Source organism: Macaca nemestrina, chromosome 9 (genome assembly GCF_043159975.1).
Source record: "Macaca nemestrina isolate mMacNem1 chromosome 9, mMacNem.hap1, whole genome shotgun sequence".
NCBI classification, from domain to species: Eukaryota; Metazoa; Chordata; class Mammalia; order Primates; family Cercopithecidae; genus Macaca; species Macaca nemestrina.
Genome location: NC_092133.1, coordinates 75,886,551 through 75,906,906, shown reverse-complemented (window position 1 = coordinate 75,906,906; position 20,356 = coordinate 75,886,551). Strand labels below are relative to the sequence as shown.

General features: G+C 46.7%; 1 protein-coding gene and 1 pseudogene across 4 annotated transcripts; one reads left to right on the top strand and one right to left on the bottom strand.

The window, feature by feature from the left end:
* The first annotated feature begins 4,654 nt into the window (after positions 1–4,654).
* LOC105466217 (pulmonary surfactant-associated protein A-like) lies at positions 4,655–9,171 on the top strand. Of its 4 annotated transcripts, none has more exons than XM_071069796.1 (6): positions 4,664–4,726; positions 5,086–5,155; positions 5,563–5,757; positions 6,033–6,152; positions 6,905–6,982; positions 7,452–9,171. In XM_071069796.1, exons 2-6 carry the CDS (start codon positions 5,128–5,130, stop codon positions 7,826–7,828), a joined length of 798 nt encoding a protein of 265 aa, XP_070925897.1. In that variant the 5' UTR covers positions 4,664–4,726; positions 5,086–5,127; the 3' UTR covers positions 7,829–9,171. The 4 variants fall into 4 exon arrangements, with proteins under 4 accessions (XP_070925898.1, XP_070925897.1, XP_070925899.1 ...); XM_071069798.1 differs by having other exon boundaries at positions 4,677–4,726; positions 5,086–5,115; XM_071069797.1 differs by lacking the exon at positions 5,086–5,155 and having other exon boundaries at positions 4,655–4,726.
* Positions 9,172–18,575: 9,404 nt separating this feature from the next.
* Positions 18,576–18,972, bottom strand: LOC112423887 (small ribosomal subunit protein eS12-like; annotated as a pseudogene).
* Between the last annotated feature and the right edge of the window lie 1,384 nt (positions 18,973–20,356).

Below are 20,356 nucleotides of genomic sequence, written 5' to 3'. Positions count from 1 at the left end.
AAAAGAGTATAGTTATAATTAGGTCTATATGTGTTCATCTGAAAAGATGCCTGAGGGATGTAAGGGAAATTACCAATTGCAGAATTTGAATAGATGTCTGGATGTCTGAGGTAAGTAACACTAGTTGTAGAAAAGTATCTGCAGTATGATCTTATTTGTGCAAAGTAAGAGAGAGAGAGAATTTCTGAGCCTATTTCTTTGGAGCCAAACCCAAAATTAGTCGAAAGAAACTTTAAAAATCAGGGCAGAAATAAACAAAAAACAGACTAGAGACCAATAAAATAAAAAGTTGGTGAGGTTTTGGTTTGTTTGTTTGTTTGTTTTTGTATTTTTCTAGGGAAAGCATCTTGCTCTGTCACCCAGGATGGAGTGCAGTGCCTCTGTCGTGGCTCACTGCAGCCTCCAGCTCGTGAGCTCCAGAGATCCTCATTCTTCTGAGCATGCTGGGAATACAGGCATGCGCCACCACACCCAGTTAAGGTATTTTTTTCTTTCCTTTTTAAAAGATGTAGTATATTTTTGTTGCCCAGGATGGTCTCAAACTCCTGGCCTCAAGTGATCCTCCTGCCTTGGCCTCAGTGCTAGGATTACAGGCATGAGCCATTATACCTGGCTGAAACATTGGTATTGTGAACAAAACAAAATTGACAAACCATTAGCTAGACTAACTAAAAAAATAAGAGAGAAGACTGAGATAAGTAAAAATGAGAAACAAAAAAAGGAGACTTACAATTGATGCCACAAAAATACAAACAATCATTAAACATTATTATTAACAACTTATGTCAACAAATGGGAAAATCTAGGGGAAATGGATGAATTCCTGGACACATGCAACCTACCAAGACTGAACCAGGAAGAAATAGAAAGCCTGAACATACCGATCACTAGTAACAATATTGAATCAATAATAAAAAGTCCACCATCAAAGAAAAGTCCATGATTGGATGCCTTCACTGCTAAATTCTGCCAAAGTTTTAAAGAACGAAAAAGACCAATTCTTTTCAAGCTATTCCAAAAAATTGAAGAGGGGGAAATTATTCCAATCGCATTTTATGGGGCCAGCATTATCCTGATATCCTGACAGCAAAACCAGACATAAACACAACAACAACAAGAACAGTACAGGCTAACATCTCTGATGAACAGAGAAACAAAAATCCTCAACAAAATACTAGCAAACAGAATCCAGCAGCACATCCAAAATATAATCACCATGATCAAATGGGATTCATCTCAGGGATGCGAGGATGGTTCAACATATATAAATCAATAAGTGTGATACATTACATCAATGGAACAAAGAAGAAAACATATGATCATCTCAATAGATGCAAAAAAAATTTTGACAAAATTTAACATCCCTTCATCATAAAAATGCTCAACAAATTAGGTGTACAAATCAAGTACCTCAACACAGTAAAGGTCATATACAAAAAATCCACAGCCACCATCATATTGAATGGAGAAAATTAGAAAGCTTTTCCGCTAATAATTTGAGCATGACAAGGATGCCCAGTTTCACCAGTCTTTTTTTTTTTTTTTTTTTGAGATGGAGTCTCTCTCTGTATCCCAGGCATGATGTGTTTCTCTGGGGTTTGGAAGACTCAAAATGCTCAGGGTAGAGAGGTGAGAGAGCTGTGTTGATGAAAATTAAAATATGTCATTTCTAGGTAATAGAAAGATTTACTGTGTTATTCTTTTAAAGAATGCATTGGCATTTATTAGATTTGCCAATGTAATATAGATATGTGTGTAAATATACAGCACACAATATATGTGTGTGTGTATATATATATATAAAATACATACACACATATTTGCTTAGTTTGCTGGCTGCATCAAGGAAGAGAAGTGTCAACTTCCATTCCCTTAATGTGGCCGAGCTGCCCCTTAGATTCTGACAGTAGAAGTGATTTTGAAATATATCCATAATTAGTAAATCAATTTATGCATCTCTTTGTCTCCAGGTACAGGTAGAATAAGCACATCCCTCCGACTCTGGGAAGGTTCTGGCAGAGGACTGAGCTGGAAAGAGGATTTCTGGGTAATTTTGGCAATCCACACAATGCCTGTCAGCCTCAGTTGACTGAGGCATGGAATGGGGATTTACTCTCTGTATGCCTTATAGAGTGCTGCGATGACTCAAAATGACGGGAAAGCTCCAGCAGCGACAGGCAGCTTCTTCCCAATGCTAGCACGCAGTGCAGCTGGAGAAAGGGGAAGGAAAGGGTCCCTTGAGCAGAGGCCTCGAATCTGCAGAGACGCCTGTGGGCTGTCCTTAGGGCGGCGCATGGCTCCCACTCTGCGCCCCTCAGTCTTACTTTGCCCACTTGGGAAAGCGTCATCTTCCTTGTTTCAGTCACACTGGGTGAGGAGGGAGTCCTGCCACAGGGAGTGGGACTCAGAGTGCAGTGAGACTGTGGACTCTAAGGTGGCTTTGCGTGGGCACCCAGGGCCTGGCAGTGTGAAGAGGATGTCCCCGCAGAGGGAGGTGGCCCAGCATGGGGGATGAAGCCCGAGGAGAGTGAGAAGCGCACTGAAGGAGAGCGGACCGGCGGGGGCTGTGGGGCCTGAGCAGGAGCAGGAGGCTGTGGACGCGGCTGAGTGGCCTGGCATGGGCACTCGGAACTCAGCAGGGACTGGAGCAATTCTTAGGGCTAAGAGTGACAAGCTTGTGCTTCTTAACGACATTCTTTAGGGTTGCTGGTGCCATGTGCTGGTAAACTGTAGCTGTTTCTACATCAAACACGCATAGGGCCCCGCTGCAGCCCGCAGGCGAGTGCTCGGCACCCCCTGGCGGCCGGTGGTAGCCCTTACGTGCGAATCCATATTGCTACAAAGTAATCAATGGGCGACAAAGACAGCGTGATGAGGAATGGGATCTTTACAATAGTCCCAAAGTGTGTCCTCACAACATAGTCACTGATTAAAACCAGAAAAATAATGTAGTCATGGTAGCGAAGCGTGACACCCACCACTTTATTCAATGATCAACGTGAACATCATTATTCTCGGGGCAAACTAAAGTCCCATGCCCCTGGCAGAGTGGGAGAGGAGCGCAGCGGGTGTTTGTGGTATTTCTGCCGAAGTTACAGAACCTGAATCTAATCGTGAGACAATACTTCAGGAAAAAACGAAGTGAAGGGCATTCTACACAGTCAGTCTCCTGTGATCTTCACACTGTGTTCAGGTCATGAAGGTGAAGGGAAGACAGAGGGACTTCGTGGGTTTCAGGACACTGGAGAAGCGTGACAACCGAATAAGGCACATGACTCAGAAACGGATCCTTTGCTATAGAGGACACTACTGGGGCGTTGGGTACATTTTGCATAGGGCCTGAAGGCTATGTGGAGTTATTGCATCAGTGTTAATTTCTTGATTATGGTTATAAGGTGAAAACGCCTTTGCATGAAAAACACACTAAAGTATTGGGGTGTTGGCGTTTCATGTTGACAACCTACTCTCAAAGGTTCAGGAAAAAAAGTCGTACTATGCTGGCAATTTTTCTGTAATTTTGATGTTGTTTCAGAATAATAAAATGAAAAATGAAACTGACCAAGTCCACCTGGTTAATAAATGACAGCTGTGGTTCAAAACTCAGGTGTGCCTTTCCCCTAAAGCCATGCCCTGCCCTGCCAACCACAAGGCCCTGCACATCCGAGTTGGCCTCTGTCCCTGCTCATCACCTACAAAACAGCCCTGCCCCCCCACAGCCGAGTTGCTGGAGCTGCGCCCCACCTGCCCCTGCCCTGCACAGGCCTGACTCCCCCATCCCACACCTGGCCCAGCACTTACCACATAGTGTGGCAGGCAACACTGGGGCAGCTGAAAGACCCTGTGCTACAAATTGCACTGGCCAGCTTCCTGCTCCTGGGAGCGGGGTCCATGGCTGAGCTTCTGCTCCCCGGAAGAGCTCCAGACTCCTCAAGGGTCTGAGATTTTTCAAACCAATTCCAAATAAGCCAGGGGAGGTTTTCCTGTCTTGGTTTCCATCATCACCACTTCCACAGTTGGAGATTCCCTCCTAATCCAGATGCTTGAACCAGGACTAGGACTTCATATATCACTGGGACACTTAGCATAATCACCATTGCAGATTGCCAGACATCACCCAAAGTGATGTTCTACCAAAGACAGAAACAGCAGCTCTCCCGTGACCTTCCAGGTGCTGCCCTGACTCCTCCAGCTGAACCTGCTAGGGCAGACGAAAGTGGAACATGCAGCATATTTCCCTGCCACTCTGTCCATGTGCCCACCAACTTGGCTGCAGGCTCCAGGGACACCAGCTGGGGGGGCCTGGGGCTCAGAGCTGAGCAAGGTTACAGGGCAGATAGGTTGGCCTGGATCAACCTGACCACCCTCAACTGGAGCAGTGACTTCTTCACCGTCTGACACTAAACCAGGAGCCAAGTGGATCTCCCTGAGTGCAGGGTGGGTGACCTTAACCAGTGGAGGCATTTCTCTTCTTACAGACCTCGTATTTTTCTTTACCAGGTTCTGTGCTCCTCTCAAGGGTCCTAAGTGTTCCTCCAACCTGAGTGTTCTGCAGGGAAACATGCTGTGTAAACACCATGCCTATTTCCTGCTTGGAGCACAGGTTTTGTAGTAGAGCTCTCAGGGGTGTGGAAGAAGCCTGGCAGCCCACACCCTATAAATGCTGTTGTCCACCTGTATGCTCTGACTTGGAGGCAGAGACCCAAGCAGCTGGAGGCTCTGTGTGTGGGTGAGTTTAGCCCCATCTTCTGGGTGTTCTCCAGCATGAGGATCGCAGACAGAGAGGACCAGCCCAGCAGCCATAGGCCTGACCAAGGCCCAGGCTGGGAAGGAGGGTGACTCCCTATTTTCCACTGAGATGTGTTTCACAGCACAGTCAACATGGATGACCTGCAAAGGCCCTCATGCTTTGATATCTTCCTTGGCCAGGTCCATCTCTACCAGGGGCTCAGCAGGGCCTAAGCCCGGGAGTGGGAGAACAGACCCCAAGGAGAAGGAAGACCTAATTACTGACTGTGAGAGGGTCATCACCCCCCTGATCATCACCTTGAGGGGCCTAGGCTATGTTCATCTTTTTTTCATTCTCAGGTCGTTGATTTCTTAGAGCCTGAAAAGAAGGTAACTGCACATATGAGGGACAGATGGAGTGAGTCAGTGAGTGAGTGACCTCATCCTTGCTCCTAATAGACTGGGAGGGACAGGGCAGCTTTTCTGCAGGGCACGGAAGTCAGAGAGGTGAAGCCAGTTTCCCAGGGTAACAGTGAGGCACTGACAGAAAGGAGACTACAGTGGAGTCCAGGTCCCCGGGCTCCCCAGAGCTCCTTACTCTTCCTCCTCCTCAGCAGCCTGGAGACCCCACACCTCCAGCTGGAAGCCTGAAGCGGGAGACCACGCCAGGTGCCAGATGATGCTGGGAATTTTCCTGGGTGCTTCGGGTCTTCCCAGCACTCTGGTCTCGCCTGCCCTGCCTCTCGGGCTCTGCCCAGCTTCCTGAGTCCTGACAGAGCACAGTGGGGGAGATGTTGGCAGAGGCGGCAGATGGGCTCACGGCCATCCCTCCTGCAGGAGCAGCAGCTGGAGCCGGAGCCATGTGGCTGTGCCCTCTGGCCCTCACTCTCACCTTGATGGCAGCCTCTGGCGCTGCGTGCGAAGTGAAGGATGTTTGTGTTGGAAGCCCTGGTATCCCCGGCACTCCTGGATCCCATGGCCTGCCAGGCAGGGATGGGAGAGATGGTGTCAAAGGAGACCCTGGCCCTCCAGGTACTGTGCTGGAGACCCCACCCTCTGCGGAGGGACACAGACCCCTTTTCAGAAGGCCCGTCTGTCTAGGTCCCTAGGCTGTGGGCCATAGTGAGCTGGGTGGGACCTGGTGGGCTCCTGGGGCCCTTAGGATGGCGCATCCTGGAGAGTCTGTCCTCATAGTGCCCATGGAGTGATAACTGGGACAGCCCCAGTGATAATGAGGGTCGAGTCTCACTAGCTCCAACCAGTTGTGGGTGACGGATCCCACACATCCATGTCCTGTTTCTCTGCAGGCCCCATGGGTCCGCCTGGAGATATGCCATGTCCTCCTGGGAATGATGGGCTGCCTGGAGCCCCTGGTATCCCTGGACAGCGTGGAGAAAAGGGGAAGCCTGGCGAGAGGGGCCCTCCAGGTGAGCAGGGTGGGGCAGGTGGGCAGTGGGAACACGGGCACAGCAACCCTGAAGTCCATTACACAGGGCTGATGGGGATCAGACAAACCCTGCAGGTTCCCCAAGAGCATTTGGCTCAACCTAAGTAAGAGAATGTGAACTTGAGGGAGAAAGCCAAAGTGTCTGGGGAGTGTGGTCACAATTCAGGGAAGGGCAGGTGTGGGAGGTCCTCCATGCCTCGTGACCGCCGATGGGGAAACACGGAGTCAGGTGTGGGACACGGGACAGCGCTGGGAGGCGGGGGAGGCGCATCCTGGGACGCAGCGCTGGGGGCGGTCTGAAGGGTGAATGTGGACCAGACATCCAGGCAGATGGTGTGATCAGGAGCCCACAGGCAGATGGGAATTTGAAGCTCAGAGCGGTAAGCAAGGCCATCAGGGCAGCACAGAGAGCATCATGCTTGCCCTTGGTGGAGGGTGCGGGAGAGGGACTTGCCCCACAGAGGCGGGCAGACAGAGCCACTCGAGGGACAGAGCAGGAAAGAGGACAAGGGGTGGGGGTCTCAACAGGGGCAACACTTCGCTAAAGAATAGGGGACCGGGGGTGTGGAGACACACTGGAGTCTTGTGGACCCTCTGAGCCTGGGGCCGGGCGATGCCTAGCAGCAATGAAAGGGCAGAGTTCCAGGATTGCAGATGGCAAAATGCCTGCGTGGCAGCAAGTGGGGGTCTTCACTGGCCTGCCCCTCCTTCTGTGTGGGGCGCTCTCCGCAGGGCTTCCAGCTCATCTAGATGAGGAGCTCCAAGCCACACTCCACGACTTCAGACATCAAATCTTGCAGACAAGGGGAGGTAAGGGGACCCCCTGGGCCTCACAGGGTAGGAGTTTCCGACAAATTCCCCTCATTCTCAGCAGCAGCTTCTAGAACATAGAGATGACAAACAGGCTCGCACATGTCAGGTCTTGGGGAAAGGAATGATGCTCGCTTTTCTGATGTCTTTGAATGGCCCAGAGGAGACAGAACCCGACACACTTCACTCCGCATTTCACAGGAAAGCAAGTTCTCCACCCATCTTACTTTCCACTGAATCCCTGGAAATGGCACCATTTCTGGCAATAAGTAATTGTTACTTAGGTGAATGAATAAATGGAGGAGAGTCTAAAAATGAATTTAGAAAACTGCAATTGGAAGAGGAACAGAAGACACAGAGAGAGGCAGATGGAGAGGCTGGGGAAAGTCCGGTGGCCGAGAGCCCCGGTGAGGGAGGTGGCTTAGAGACAAAGCAGTCAATGGCCTGACCCACTCTCCTCTGCTCCCAGCCCTCAGTCTACAGGAGTCCATACTGGCAGTAGGAGAGAAGGTCTTCTCCACCAATGGGCAGTCTGCCACTTTTGATGCCATTCAGGAGGCATGCGCCAGAGCAGGAGGCCACATTGCTGTCCCGAGGAATCCAGAGGAAAACGAAGCCATTGCAAGCTTCGTGAAGAAGTACAACACGTATGCCTATGTGGGCCTGACTGAGGGTCCAAGCCCTGGAGATTTCCGCTACTCAGATGAGACCCCTGTAAACTACACCAACTGGTACCCAGGGGAGCCCGCGGGTCAGGGAACAGAGCAGTGTGTGGAGATGTACACAGACGGGCGGTGGAATGACAGGAACTGCCTGTACAACCGACTGACCATCTGTGAGTTCTGAGAGGCATTTATGCCACGGGACAGGGAGGATCCTGTCTGGCCTTCAGCCTCCATCCCGAGGCTCCACTTGGTCTGTGAGATGCTGGAACTCGCTTTCAATAGAATTCACTTGTGGCTATTAGAGCTGAAGGCATCCTTAGCCACTTCATTCCCCTAATGGGTCCTGACTCTTCCCTGGCCAGCCTTGACACTTCCCTTGCAAACCTTCCCAGCACTGCACCCCAGGCAGCCACTCCTAGCCCTGGCCTTCAGCATGAGATGGAGCCCTCCTTATTCCCCATCTGGTCCAGTTCCTTCCCTTACAGATGGCAGCAGTGAGGTTTTGGGGTAGAAGGACCCTCTGACGTCACAGAGTGCCTGCCTCCTGGTCCCTTTTGCTCTCCCTCTGCAGCCCACTGCCTGCCCAGTGCCATCAGGATGTGCAGTCCTGGCCAAGCATAATGACAGAGAGAGGTGGACTTCAGGGAAACCCTATGTGGAGCTAAGGCCACAGTGGAGATTCTCTGGCACTCTGCGGTCTCCAGGGCAGGCCTGGTCAGGTTCTCCAGGTGGTCAGAGGGCCCAGTGGTGCCCCAGCACAGTGGTGTCCAAGCCAACCCCGTGACTGACATGTACGATTTACTCCTTTGAGTCTTTGGATGCCAACTCAGCCCCCTGACCTGAAGACAGCCGGCCTAGGCCTCTAGGGTAGAGCCCCCCAGTGCAGACGTGATCCAAGTAACTTTCTGCTGATGAACGACTCTGTACCCCACTTCAGACCTCGGTGGGCATTCACACCACCCCCTCCCCACACACCACCGGCTCCACTTTCCCCTTCCATTAATCCATTCACCCAGATAATCATTAAAATTAACGTGTGCCAGGTCTTAGGATGTGTCTTGGGGTGGGCAGGGTACCCAGTGACTCTTGGGGATATTTATTCTCCCTGAGTCTATGTCTTCATCTGTGAAATGGGGATAAAATACTTGTTGCTGTCACAATTATTACCATCTCTCCAGCTAGCAAAATTACTACCAGAGCTGTTACTAGACACAGAGGCTATTGACCGAGCACATACCACGTGCCACACACCTTGATAAGCAATTCTAATACAGCTTATTATGTACTATTCAATCTTCACGCAATGTCACGGGACCAGTATTGTTTACTCCATTTTCTATAAGGACACTGAAGCTTGGAGGAGTTAAATGTTTTGAATATTATTCCAGAGAGCAAGTGGCAGAGGCTGGATCCAAACCCACCTTCCTGCACCTGAAGCTTATGCTTCCAGCCACCCCACTCCTGAGCTGAATAAAGATGATTTAAGCATAATAAATCGTGAATGTGTTCACATGAGTTTCCATAGCTTTGGTTCCAAGAAACATCACATTTCTGTATTTTTGTAAATCAAATGAACTCTGGTTCTGAGCCCCCACTTTCCTCAAGATTGGAAAATTCAATCTCAGGATGTGCTTTCTTTGTTTGATGGGAGGGGCGACCTGCTCTCCTCCCTGAGATGGTGCAGGGGGATGGGGAGCTACAGACACCATTTTGAAGAACACATGGGCATCATGAATCCACATGGTCCATTTGTGGGTGGGGATACCATGCCTTCCATCCTCCATGCAGCCATCTGAATGATTTCTGCAGCCCAGCAGTGATGGTGGCACTCAGGGCTCAGTCCCAGGCCTCAGTGAGCCAACCTAGTCTCATGTTGGCTTGGAATGGGACCACTCTCCCATGACCCAGGGCTGTGCAGGAATGAGACAACATCCCCAATTGCTTGAGGAGGCAGCCACATATGTGTCCCACCTCCAGAAAGGCTCCCACTCCTCCCACCCTCACACCGGAGAACGCTCTCTTTCATGGATTTACTGCTTTTCTTGGGCAGAGAGAAGCTCTGGGTCAAAACCCACAAAATCAGATGAGAAATAGGGGAACAATTTGTGATTGTTTTCTGAATGATAATTTTTAATCTGGTCACCATTCCACATGTGCTTGGGACCCAGCACAGAAATTATTGAGCCTTCCCCTAAATTAAGAGAAAACCAAGGAGAAGCATGTACAAATGTTCCTCAACTTATGAGGTGGTTAGGTCCTGATAAACACATTGCAAAATGATATCTTAAATGGAAAATGCGTTTAATACATCTAACCTACCAAACATCATAGCTGAGCCTAGACTACTTTAACCATGTCCAGAACCCTATGTTAGCCTGCAGTTGGGCGAAATTATCTAACACAAGCTCTATTTTATAATAGGGTGCTGACTATCTCATGGAATTTATTGACTACTATAAAGGAAGTGAATGAATGGTTGTATGTGTACTTGAAGTGTGGCTTCTCCTGAATTCACATCGCTTTTGGACCAATGTAAAGTCCGTAAATTATAAGTCAAACCACCATAAATCCAGGACCATGTGTATTCCCAAGTTTATAAGTAAATACGCCAAGTCAATGAAAATTGATGTCTTCTTATTTCTTGTTAGGATTATTTTTACTTTCTTTATGCTTTTATTTGCTATTGTTACTATTTTATCATATTTTAAATTAATTATTGCTGGTTTATGAGAAAAACTCTTCGTTTACTTTTTATTCATCTTATACCCAACCATCTTTTTGGATTCTCATTTTTTTTCCTAATATTAATACGTCTAAGATAATTGATTCTTTTTTTTGTTTGTTTTTATTTTTGAGACAGGGTCTCTCTTTGTTGCCCAGGCTGGAGTGCAGTGGCACAATCTTGGCTCACTGCAACATCTGCTTCTCGGGTTCAAGTGATTCTCCTGCCTCAGCCTCCCAAGTAGCTGGGATTACAGGCGTGTACCACCACGCCTGGCTAATTTTTGTATTTTTAGTGGTGACAGGGTTTCACCATGTTGGCCTGGCTTGTCTTAAACTCCTGACCTTAAATGATCTTCCTGCCTCGGCCTCCCCAAGTGTGGGGATTACAGGCATAAGTCACCTTGCCCAGCCAATGATTCTTTTATATTTTATAGATAAATAGTTACATTTACGAAGGATGGAAATTTGATCTGTCCTTTTATGACATTTATATTTTTTCCATCTCATTTCTTAGCTCCACCACAGGAGCTCAGCTAAAGGGGGAGTAGAAGGGACTGAGCAGTGCACCCTTCCCTCCTCCCATCTTGGACCTGGGATGCGAACGCACACTGACCACCTCTGGTTCACTCTGTCTCTTCTGCCATGAAGCCTACAATGAACCATGGTGAGGCAGGAGGGTTATGGAGGGCTCCAGCGACAAAGCCTTTGTGAACACAGTAAGGTTTTCTTTTTGTTTTTCATGAGAGACACAGGAAACTGTAAAGGAATACTTGAATTTGGGCCTGACCTTGTCATATTTTTCTCATAGAAAGATCATTCTGGCTGATACACCAAAGATGTGCCTGAGATCTGCAGGAGTAGATGCTGGGGGACTTCCCTGAACAGCTGTAATTATGTAATAGTCCAGGTAAGATTTTTTTTTTTCTTAGTTAGAAGCCTACAGAACCAAAGAATGAGTCATGGACAATAGCTATTAGTTATTCCTCAATTATCTGCCCCGGTGATGGCTCAGTAATGGTAGGGTTGCTGGGTTCAGAAAATAAAAATATAGGCCAGGCATCGTGGCTCACGCCTGTAACCCCAGCACTTTGGGAGGCCGAGGCAGGTGGATCACGAGGTCAGGAGTTTGAGACCAGCCTGGCCAACAGAGTGAAACTTGTCTCTACTAAAAATACAAAAAAATTAGCGGTGCATGGTAGCAGATGCCTGTAATCCCAGCTACTTGGGAGGCGGAGGCAAGGAGAATTGCTTGAACCTGGGAGACGGCGGTTGCAATAAGCCGTGATGGCACCACTGCACTCCAGCCCGGGCGACAGAGCGAGATTCTGTCTCCAAAAAAAAAAAAAAGAAAAGAAAAATATAGGACATCCAGTTAATTTGAATATCAGATACATAGGTAATTTATTCAGTGTGTCGTATGCAATATTTGGGACACACTTATTCCAAAAATTTATTCAATGTTTATATGAAGTTCACATTCCACAGATTCCAAAATGCTTTGCATTTTACCTGGCAACCCTACCTGTAGGGGCCTGGACAAGCAGAGACTTTGGGTGAGGCAGGAGACACTTCCTGTGGTTAGTGGCATGTGACGATGTGACTTGGGACCATACCATCAGACCTGTACCCCAATGCCTTTTGGCTCAGGAATGAATGTGAAGTCTTTCCCAAGCTCTGTACATGGTGAGCAGGGCCACTGAAGCATGGTGTGTATGAGCACAGATAAGGCTGGTATTTCCAGCACACTCTGGCTCTCCCCTCGGCAGGACATCCAGGAGCCTGGGGTAGGAATCCTCTGGGTTTGCCTCATTTCCACCCGCTGCAGCTGCCCAGCATCCACCTAGCCTAGCGTGAGTCTTCTCCTGGAGGCTTCCAGAGGTGTTTCCATGAATAAATAGGGAGGACGGCAAAGCATGACAAAGGGACCGGAGCAAAGGAAAGGACCAAATGTGGCTGGCATGCCTCCGACAAGCCTTCTGGAGTGTGAGTATCTGTCAAAGCAGAAATGAAGACTTGGGAAGAGGAGCTTCTTATGGTGTCTAACTGTCTCTTTCTCTGGGGCAGTGGGCTCCAGACACTTTTAGAACCACACGTACAAAGCCCCCCGGGGCTTAGGCTCTCCAGGGAAAGCTATGCTCAGGCAGGGGCATAGGACAGGCAGGCAGCAGGGGCAGGAAAGGCTAGCAGCTCTTCCCTGGCTAACAGGTGGGGTTCTGCCTCCAGCTGCCTCCCCAGAACAGAAGCCAGATGAGCTGCCCCGAAGTCACCTTGGGGAGTTAGGGGACGCATCTGCCACATACACTGTGTTGGGAGAGAACTTTCAGCTGACTGCAAGCTTCCCAGGCTTCTCCCAGTGGAAAGTCTGACTCCTGGGCTGGGAGGTTCCTTCTCTGCCAACACCCTGCTCTGAGCCTACAGACAGGCAGTGAACAGTGCGGTTGGCGTCTCCCTGCAGCTCCAGCTGAGCCTTTGGGGTCATATCTCAAGGGGCTATTAAGGGAAATCATCACCTCAGGAACGGTCATCTCTTTTTTTTGCTATAGTCACAATTTAAGGAATTGTGTGAAACAGTCAAGTGGGGGCAGACATTAGATTTCAAGAGATCTCAACCACTCCAAAATATGGCCTGAGCCTGTGCCACCCAACCTCCTCGACCCCATAGACTTCATTCCTTCATTCATTCACTTGTTCCAACTTTCGCCAGTATTTCCCAAGTACCTACCTTGTGCCAGCCTGAAGGCAGGAAGCACACAGTGAGGAAGGGACAGAACCCCCCTGCTAGCCAGGGAAGAGCTGCTAGCCCTTCCTGCCCCTGCTGCCTGCCTATTCTGTGCCCCTGCCTGACCATCATGGTCTCATATGGTCTTTCATTGACTGAAAAGTCCTCATGCACCACTTGACTGTAGTTAAGATGGCTGACTCTTTCCACTCTGATTTCCCCTCCATCTCATTGCTCCTCACACCCCTCATGTTGGAGTGCTCATAGACATTTTTAGGCTCTGGCTAGGGATGAGACAGCTTTATGTAGTTTACGGTCATTTCTATGTGTGGTTGCATTACTGCTAGTCTTCCAACACAGGAATGGCTTCCAGGAATATTGTTCTGATTCAGCCAGCAGGGTCAGAGATGATATCTAAATAATAAACATTTCCCCAGCACCTGTTTTCAGAAATACGTCAGCAGTGGAGGAGAAACAAGTATGGATCCAGAAACTAGTCTATGGAAAACTCTCTCCCCTATCATATGTATAGAGTTGTAAGCTTGTAAGGCTGTTCACATCCATGCCTATTTAAAATGGAAGTTCTCTCCTGCAGAGAATATACTCAATAGTGCAATATATACACTTATAACACAGACATATAAATACGTCTCTTTTGAACAATTTCGGTAAATGTATTTTGCTAGAGCTCCTGTGTAGTAAGGCAGAACTAGAGGAGTACTGCAAATAGAAGCAAGCTTTTGTGTGAAATGAGATGTCTTATGCATCTCACTGTATCTGATTACATCTTAGCTTGTCTGATATATTTTATCCTAGTGAAGTCCACAAGTTCTAGATGTGCACACTAAGAAAGATTACATTTTATAACTCGATATGAAATATTAACATCTACAAAGACAACATAAAACTCAATCTACTGTTACAACAAGACCGTCCATGACAGGTTGGGAAAGAGTTAAGTAGCAGCCACACCCCAAAGACCAGCTGTGAGAGCACAGAGGCACCTGATGGTGCCTCTGCCTGTTCTGCAGTCTCCTTGAAAGCAACATGGAGCACAAGCTCATCCAGTGATTTCCAGCCCTCCCTCACAGCAAGTTAAGCCAGCAGATTTCTTGCAGAAAATCTCATGAGCAAAGATGAGTTCACTGTCAAAAAATATAATTTGAGAAGCACCACCACGAAAGGGAGACTTCCATCTGAGGAAACATAATAACCATAGCTACTATTTACTGAGCATTTATATGTCAGGCACAATTGCAAACATAAAGTGGAACTATTTTATGTTTGCAATAGACACATGAATACCTTATAAGAGTCCTACCTTATAAGAGTTTAAGGTAGGACTATTTTTATTGTCATTTTACAAATGAAGAAACTAAAGTGTCAAGTGATTAAGTAACTTCGTCCAAAGTCACATAGCTTAACGTGAGAAGCCACAGACTAACCTCAGCTGTCTGGCTCCAGATCTGAAGATTAAGCAGAACGAACAGACAACCAGTAATGTGCTTTGAAGTAAGTATAATGAGAATAATTTCTTATTCTCAAATAATAAAGGATGGAAAAGAATCAATTGAGGATGTTAGAGATGAACAATGTGTTCATTTTGTATTACTGATCACGGGAATAAAAACCAAAAAATATATTCGTAGTTTAAACAAAACCACCTGAGTGGAAGAGCTATGTAGTGCAATGTATGCAGCTGAAGAGCTAATTAGTGAACTAAAAGATTGGAATCCTCCCTGAAAACAGCAGACTGGGATAAATAAATAGAAAGTAGAAAAGAAAAGATAATAGACATGGAAGATAGTTCCAGAAGTGCCAATATCCACCCACTGGTGTTACCAAAAGAGAGACTGCCAGAGAAATGGATGTCCAATGAAACACGGTTGGTTTGCAACACAAGTTTATTTCCTCTCCCTCCCCAAATCCTAATAAAATGGCAGTAGAGGAAGAGCACAGGTAAAATCCTTCAAGGACAATAGGAACAAGAGAGGAGAAAACAGCAACCAAGAATTTCGACATGTATTTTGGAGATAGTATACAAAGGAGTGGTAATTTAGCAGAATGGTGCATGTTCTGACTTGGGTGCCCCAGAGGGAGAAAATAAGAAAAATCCAAAAGATTCTCCCTACTCCATCCCCAGACTCTCAGAAAGGATCCACACTTGAAGAGGTGAGGTACAGTGTGAGCCTGTAAATAGGAAAACAGGGGCATAAGTGGAAACCCTAGGCCACTTTCTCTACTCTCTTCAGCCAGGGGTCCCCTCCACCCAGGGGAGAAAGGAGAGTTATTTGTCATATAAATTGAACTGAAGAAACTGTAGAATAGGTCTGAGCCACACAGATTTGAGAGGAGGAGGTAAGGTATCGGAGGAACCTGCCCCCAATATTTCAACATAGGTTCTTTCTATTTTCCATAAGTGTCAGCCAGCTGAGAAATAAAGACAAAGAGTACAAAGATTGGAATTTTACAGCTGGGTTGCGGGGGGTGACATCACATATTGGTAGGACCGTGATGCCCACCTGAGCTGCAAAACCAGCAGGTTTTTATTAAGGATTTCAAAAGGGAAGGGTGTGTAAGAACAGGGAGTAGGTCACAAAGATCACATGCATCAAAGGGCAAAAAGGAGAACACAGATCATGTGCTTCTGAGGAAACAGGACCAGGGCAAAATCAGAAACTCTTGATAAGGGTCTATATTCAGCAGTGCATGTATTGTCTTGATAAACATCTTAACAGAAAATGGGGTTTGAGAGCAGAGAACCAGTCTGACCAAGAATTTACCAGGCTGGAGTTTCCCAATCCTGGTAAGCCTGAGGGTACTGCAGGAGATCAGGGCATATCTCAGTCCTTATCTCAACTGCATAGGACAGACATTTCCAGAGCAGCCGTTTATAGACCTCCCCCCAGGAATGCAATTATTTTCCCAGACTATTAATATCAATATTCCTTGCTAGGAAAATAATTTAGCGATATCTTCCCTACTTGCACGTCTGTTTATAGGCTCTCTGCAAGAAGAAAAATATGGCTCTTTTTGCCCAACCCTGCAGGCACTCAGACCTTATGGTTGTCTTCCCTTGTTCCCTAAAATTGCTGTTATTCTGTTCTTTTTCAAGGTTTCATATTGTTCAAACACACGTTTTACAATCAATTTGTACTGTTAACACAATAGTGGTCCTGAGGTGATGTACATCCTCAGCTTACGAAGATAGTAGGATTAAGAGATTAAAGTAAGACAGGCCTAAGAAATTATAAGAGTATTATTTGGGAACTGATAAATGTCCATGAAATCTTCACAATTTATGTTCCTCTGTCGCGGTTCCAGCCAGTCCCTCTGTTCAGGATCCCTGACTTCCCACAACAGTAAGGTCAAGTTTAAACACAAGGATTAAGCCACCATCTACATATTGAATGATGGGACCCCAGTCCCCAGAGAGTGAGCAACCTAATTTACAATCTACAGGCCAGGGTCCAGAGGATTCATTTGTGGAGAAAAGGAACGTCCCAGACAAAGGGCCTCCAGTGGCTGATGTGTGCTGGTTTCCTCAATGAAGAGCTGACCTGATGCTCAGACACTCTGTGGCGAGCTCCATCAGTCAACAAGCCCTGCTCCCCCGCAGAGATTGCAGTCAGTGTTTTGTGCTTCACCCCCAAATGTGAATACACAGCTAGGAGTCACCACCTGGGAGGAAGGCCACCAGCAAGGGTGATCAACCTTCCTGGCTTGCCAGGGACTGAGGCATTTCACAGGACATGGGACAGTCAGTACTACTATGGTTTGAGTTTGTTCCCACCGAAACTCATGTTGAACTTTGATCCCCAATGTGGCAGTGTCGGGAGGTGTGCCTGGTGGGAGGTGTTTGGGTCATGGGGGCAGATCCCTCATGAATGACTTGTTGAGCTCCAGCTCTCTCATGAGACTGGATTTTGTTCTCATGGGAATGTTTCTGCAGGAGTGGGTTGTTGTAAAGCCAGGATGCCCCTCGGGTTTTGTCTCTTCCCACATGTCCACTCACCATTGAACTTTTCCACCATGTTATGACATAGAACAAAAAGCCCCCACCAGAATCTGAGCAGATGTTGACACCATACTTTTTGAACTTCCCAGCCTGCAGAACTGTGAGCCAAATAAACCTCTTTTCTTTATAAATTCTCCAGCCTCAGGTATTCTTCTATAGCAACACTTAATGGATTAAGACAAGTACTAAAATAAGAGAAATCTCTGCCAAACCAGAATGAGTTAGTCGTCCTATTCTAGCATGTGCAAGCAATGTCCATTTGCATGGCTTTGCTTAATAATTTGCAAGCCTGACCTATATGCATAGCTCACAGGCTGGGAACACAGTCATCTGCTATAATTTATATGATCTTGTGACAACACCTGCCAAAAATCATATTAAATGGTTTGTGACTTTTGTTGATCCTCTTCCAGCCTTTGACACAATATATAAGCAAAAATATGAACTCTCCTGCTTGTAATTTCCAGTTGGGTAAAACAAAGATGTGTCCTGTATTCTTTTATTTTTAACTTGAAACCACACTGAGATAGCCCATTAGTTTGCTTTCCTACTGACCCACACAACTGTTAGGCACAGTGCAGGCCACTGACCAGCATCAGCTCCAAAGGATCAGTGTCTGTGCCCTGCAGGTTGTTGCATATGGTAGGGCCCTGCCACCCTGCTCTGGAATGGAGCACAGAAGGCCAAGCATTCTCTTGGATGCAAATAACCTCATGTGGGTATCATGGACTAGGAGTAGTTTTAGTAGACAATGAATACTGCTATCTAATGACCTCTAGAAACAAGGGGTACCACATCTGGATCTGAAATAATCATTTTAATGGAAATCCTCCAACTTTAGGGAGATTAATAGGAAATAATAATAAACAATAAATCATCTTATTTAGTTACTTTGGGTGTACAATTCACAACCAGTTTTAACAGGGCTTATTGCTCAAAATTAGATGTGCTGCAGGTGTGTGTGTGTGTGTACACGCATATGTATATGTGTAGCCAAACAGGATATATGGTTATGTGCCTGCTTTACATTTTTTCCAGGCTAATTTTTATTGCCATTGCATTTCATGATGTGGAATTGTGGGGAATCAGTTACCCATCCATTGCCTTGTTAGGGAACTCTCACATTTCCCCCTGAAGAGAATCTTGGCTCTGCCTGCAGGGACTCCCTTGATGCACTTTGGAGGGGATGTGGGTTGTCCTCTTCAGAAACATTTTCTTTCTTTCTTTCCTTCTTTCCTTCTTTCTTTCTTTCTTTCTTTCTTTCTTTCTTTCTTTCTTTCTTTCTTTCTTTCTTTCTTTCTTTCTTTCTTTCCTTCCTTCCTTCCTTCCTTCCTTCCTTCCTTCCTTTCTTTCTTCTTTCTTTCTTTCTTTCTTTCTTTCTTTCTTTCTTTCTTTCTTTCTTTCTTTCTTTCTTTCTTTCTTTCTTTCTTTCTTTTCTTTCCATGTGTGAGTCAAAGATTTATTTCCTCATTTCTTGCATTTGAAGTACTCTTTGATGACATCCTCATCCTGAGACTCCTTCCATAGTCCTTAACTACTACACAACTGCAGCCAACCACTTTACAGGCTTTCCCCTCTCTGTCAATTGTACAGGGGCCTTCCCATTCCCCTAGTTTCTTGTTGTCGTCACCCTCGATTAGGTTGATTTGGTGTTCAGCACAAAGGGCCTCCACTGACTTGACATACATAGGCTTATCACAGTTGGATACAAGCTCACAAATGTGGGCTTGGCGCTTGTCTAAGGCTTTGGCACTTTGCGAATTCCACATGCTAGGCCATCATGGATGAGGGCGGTCTTCAGCACCTCTTGTAAAGCAGTATTAACGTCCATGACACCTCCAGCAGCAATGTCCACCTGGGCCATGATAGTGGGTTATAGGTGAAGCCCAATCTCAAGCTTCCGCCTCCACACGACTTGGCAGTGGCAGGGAAAGAGAGGAATGTTCTGTCTGGTGCATGAGTTTTCATAACAGGATCTATTCCAAGCCCCAGCTCAGTTTGTTATTAAGGTATATGGCTCATCTCTTAACTGGCAATGGAAAGTTCCAGCATTTCAAGTAGAATCTCAACCTCAGAGCCACACTATACTTTTCAAAAGCTTGGCTAAGAGAAATGCTACTTGTGGATAAGTGCCTGCAGAGTACATGTATTCAATCCTCTAGACAAATATTCTTAAATCTATTCCCAATTTAGCCAGAGTCATGGACTTGTGAGCTTGACTGCTTCCCACTGACTCCTTGAAGAATGACTTTTAATGCTTTGTGCTTTGGTTGAGGGGCATGATACACATTATGCAAAGTATGGTTTTGAACACTGATTCCTATCTGTTGCAGGGATATTGTTGAGGATGTGGCTTCTCTATGAAGCCTCTCTATGAAGACCTAAAGGAGAATATGCTCTTTGGTCCTCAGTATGTGGAATAGTTGTGCTTTTTCTTAGCAACCTGCAAATATTCTGGATCTCATAATGTGTCGTATATCCCTCTCCCCATCAGCAGCTAGGGTCTTAGAGCCAAATGAGTGAACAACCATGAGCCCACACAAGGGGACTAATCACTCGGGTTGGCACAGTTGGTTTGGTGGAATCAGAGCCTGGGGTATAGGCAAGACGCTGTAGTGGCTCAATCTGCCATGGGCAGATCCAGATGTTGAGTGTCAAGGAACCCCCTCCCTAGGGGAGGGTTGGTGATGAACATGGATCCTCCAAACCAGCCTAATGCAGGTGCCTGTAGGCCATTACTGCCCCTGAGGGTTAGGGTTGGGGTTAGGGTTAGGTATGTTAGGATGATGACATGGCACACCTCGTCCTATACCTATACCCTTCTTCTCACCAGCTCTGTATCCTTTATTAACACACATGAATGGCATTGTTTGGAGCAGCAGCAACTGCATGTGAGTCAAATGCCATGTGCTTTCCATTGTTTCACCCATCACAGTCCCCAGGGGTGGGTACATTCACACCCCAAAGTTCACTTCTATTATGTGAGCCAGGGAAGCAGTATACTAGACATTAGCAGTGTGGGCTCTGGAGTCAGGGGCCAGTTTCAAATCCTGCCTCCACCTCTCACTAATTGAGAGGCCTTGGATGAGACATTTAGTCTGTTTATCTAGAAAACAGAAACAAAACACTGCTTACAAACACAGCTGTGACAGGAAACACATTACATAACCACTGTGAACCATTTAGCACAGAGCTTGACCCAGTAATAAATGCTACGAAGAAATATATTGTGGTAGTGAAGACTTTAG

Excerpts from the sequence above, each read along its gene's own strand:
- LOC105466217 (XM_071069796.1), top strand. The coding sequence starts at position 5,128 with ATGAGGGACAGATGGAGTGAGTCAGTGA. Across the intron at positions 5,156-5,562 it reads CAGATGGAGTGAGTCAGTGA|GAGCAGCAGCTGGAGCCGGA; the intron begins GTGAGTGACCTC and ends TCCCTCCTGCAG. Across the intron at positions 5,758-6,032 it reads AGGAGACCCTGGCCCTCCAG|GCCCCATGGGTCCGCCTGGA; the intron begins GTACTGTGCTGG and ends GTTTCTCTGCAG.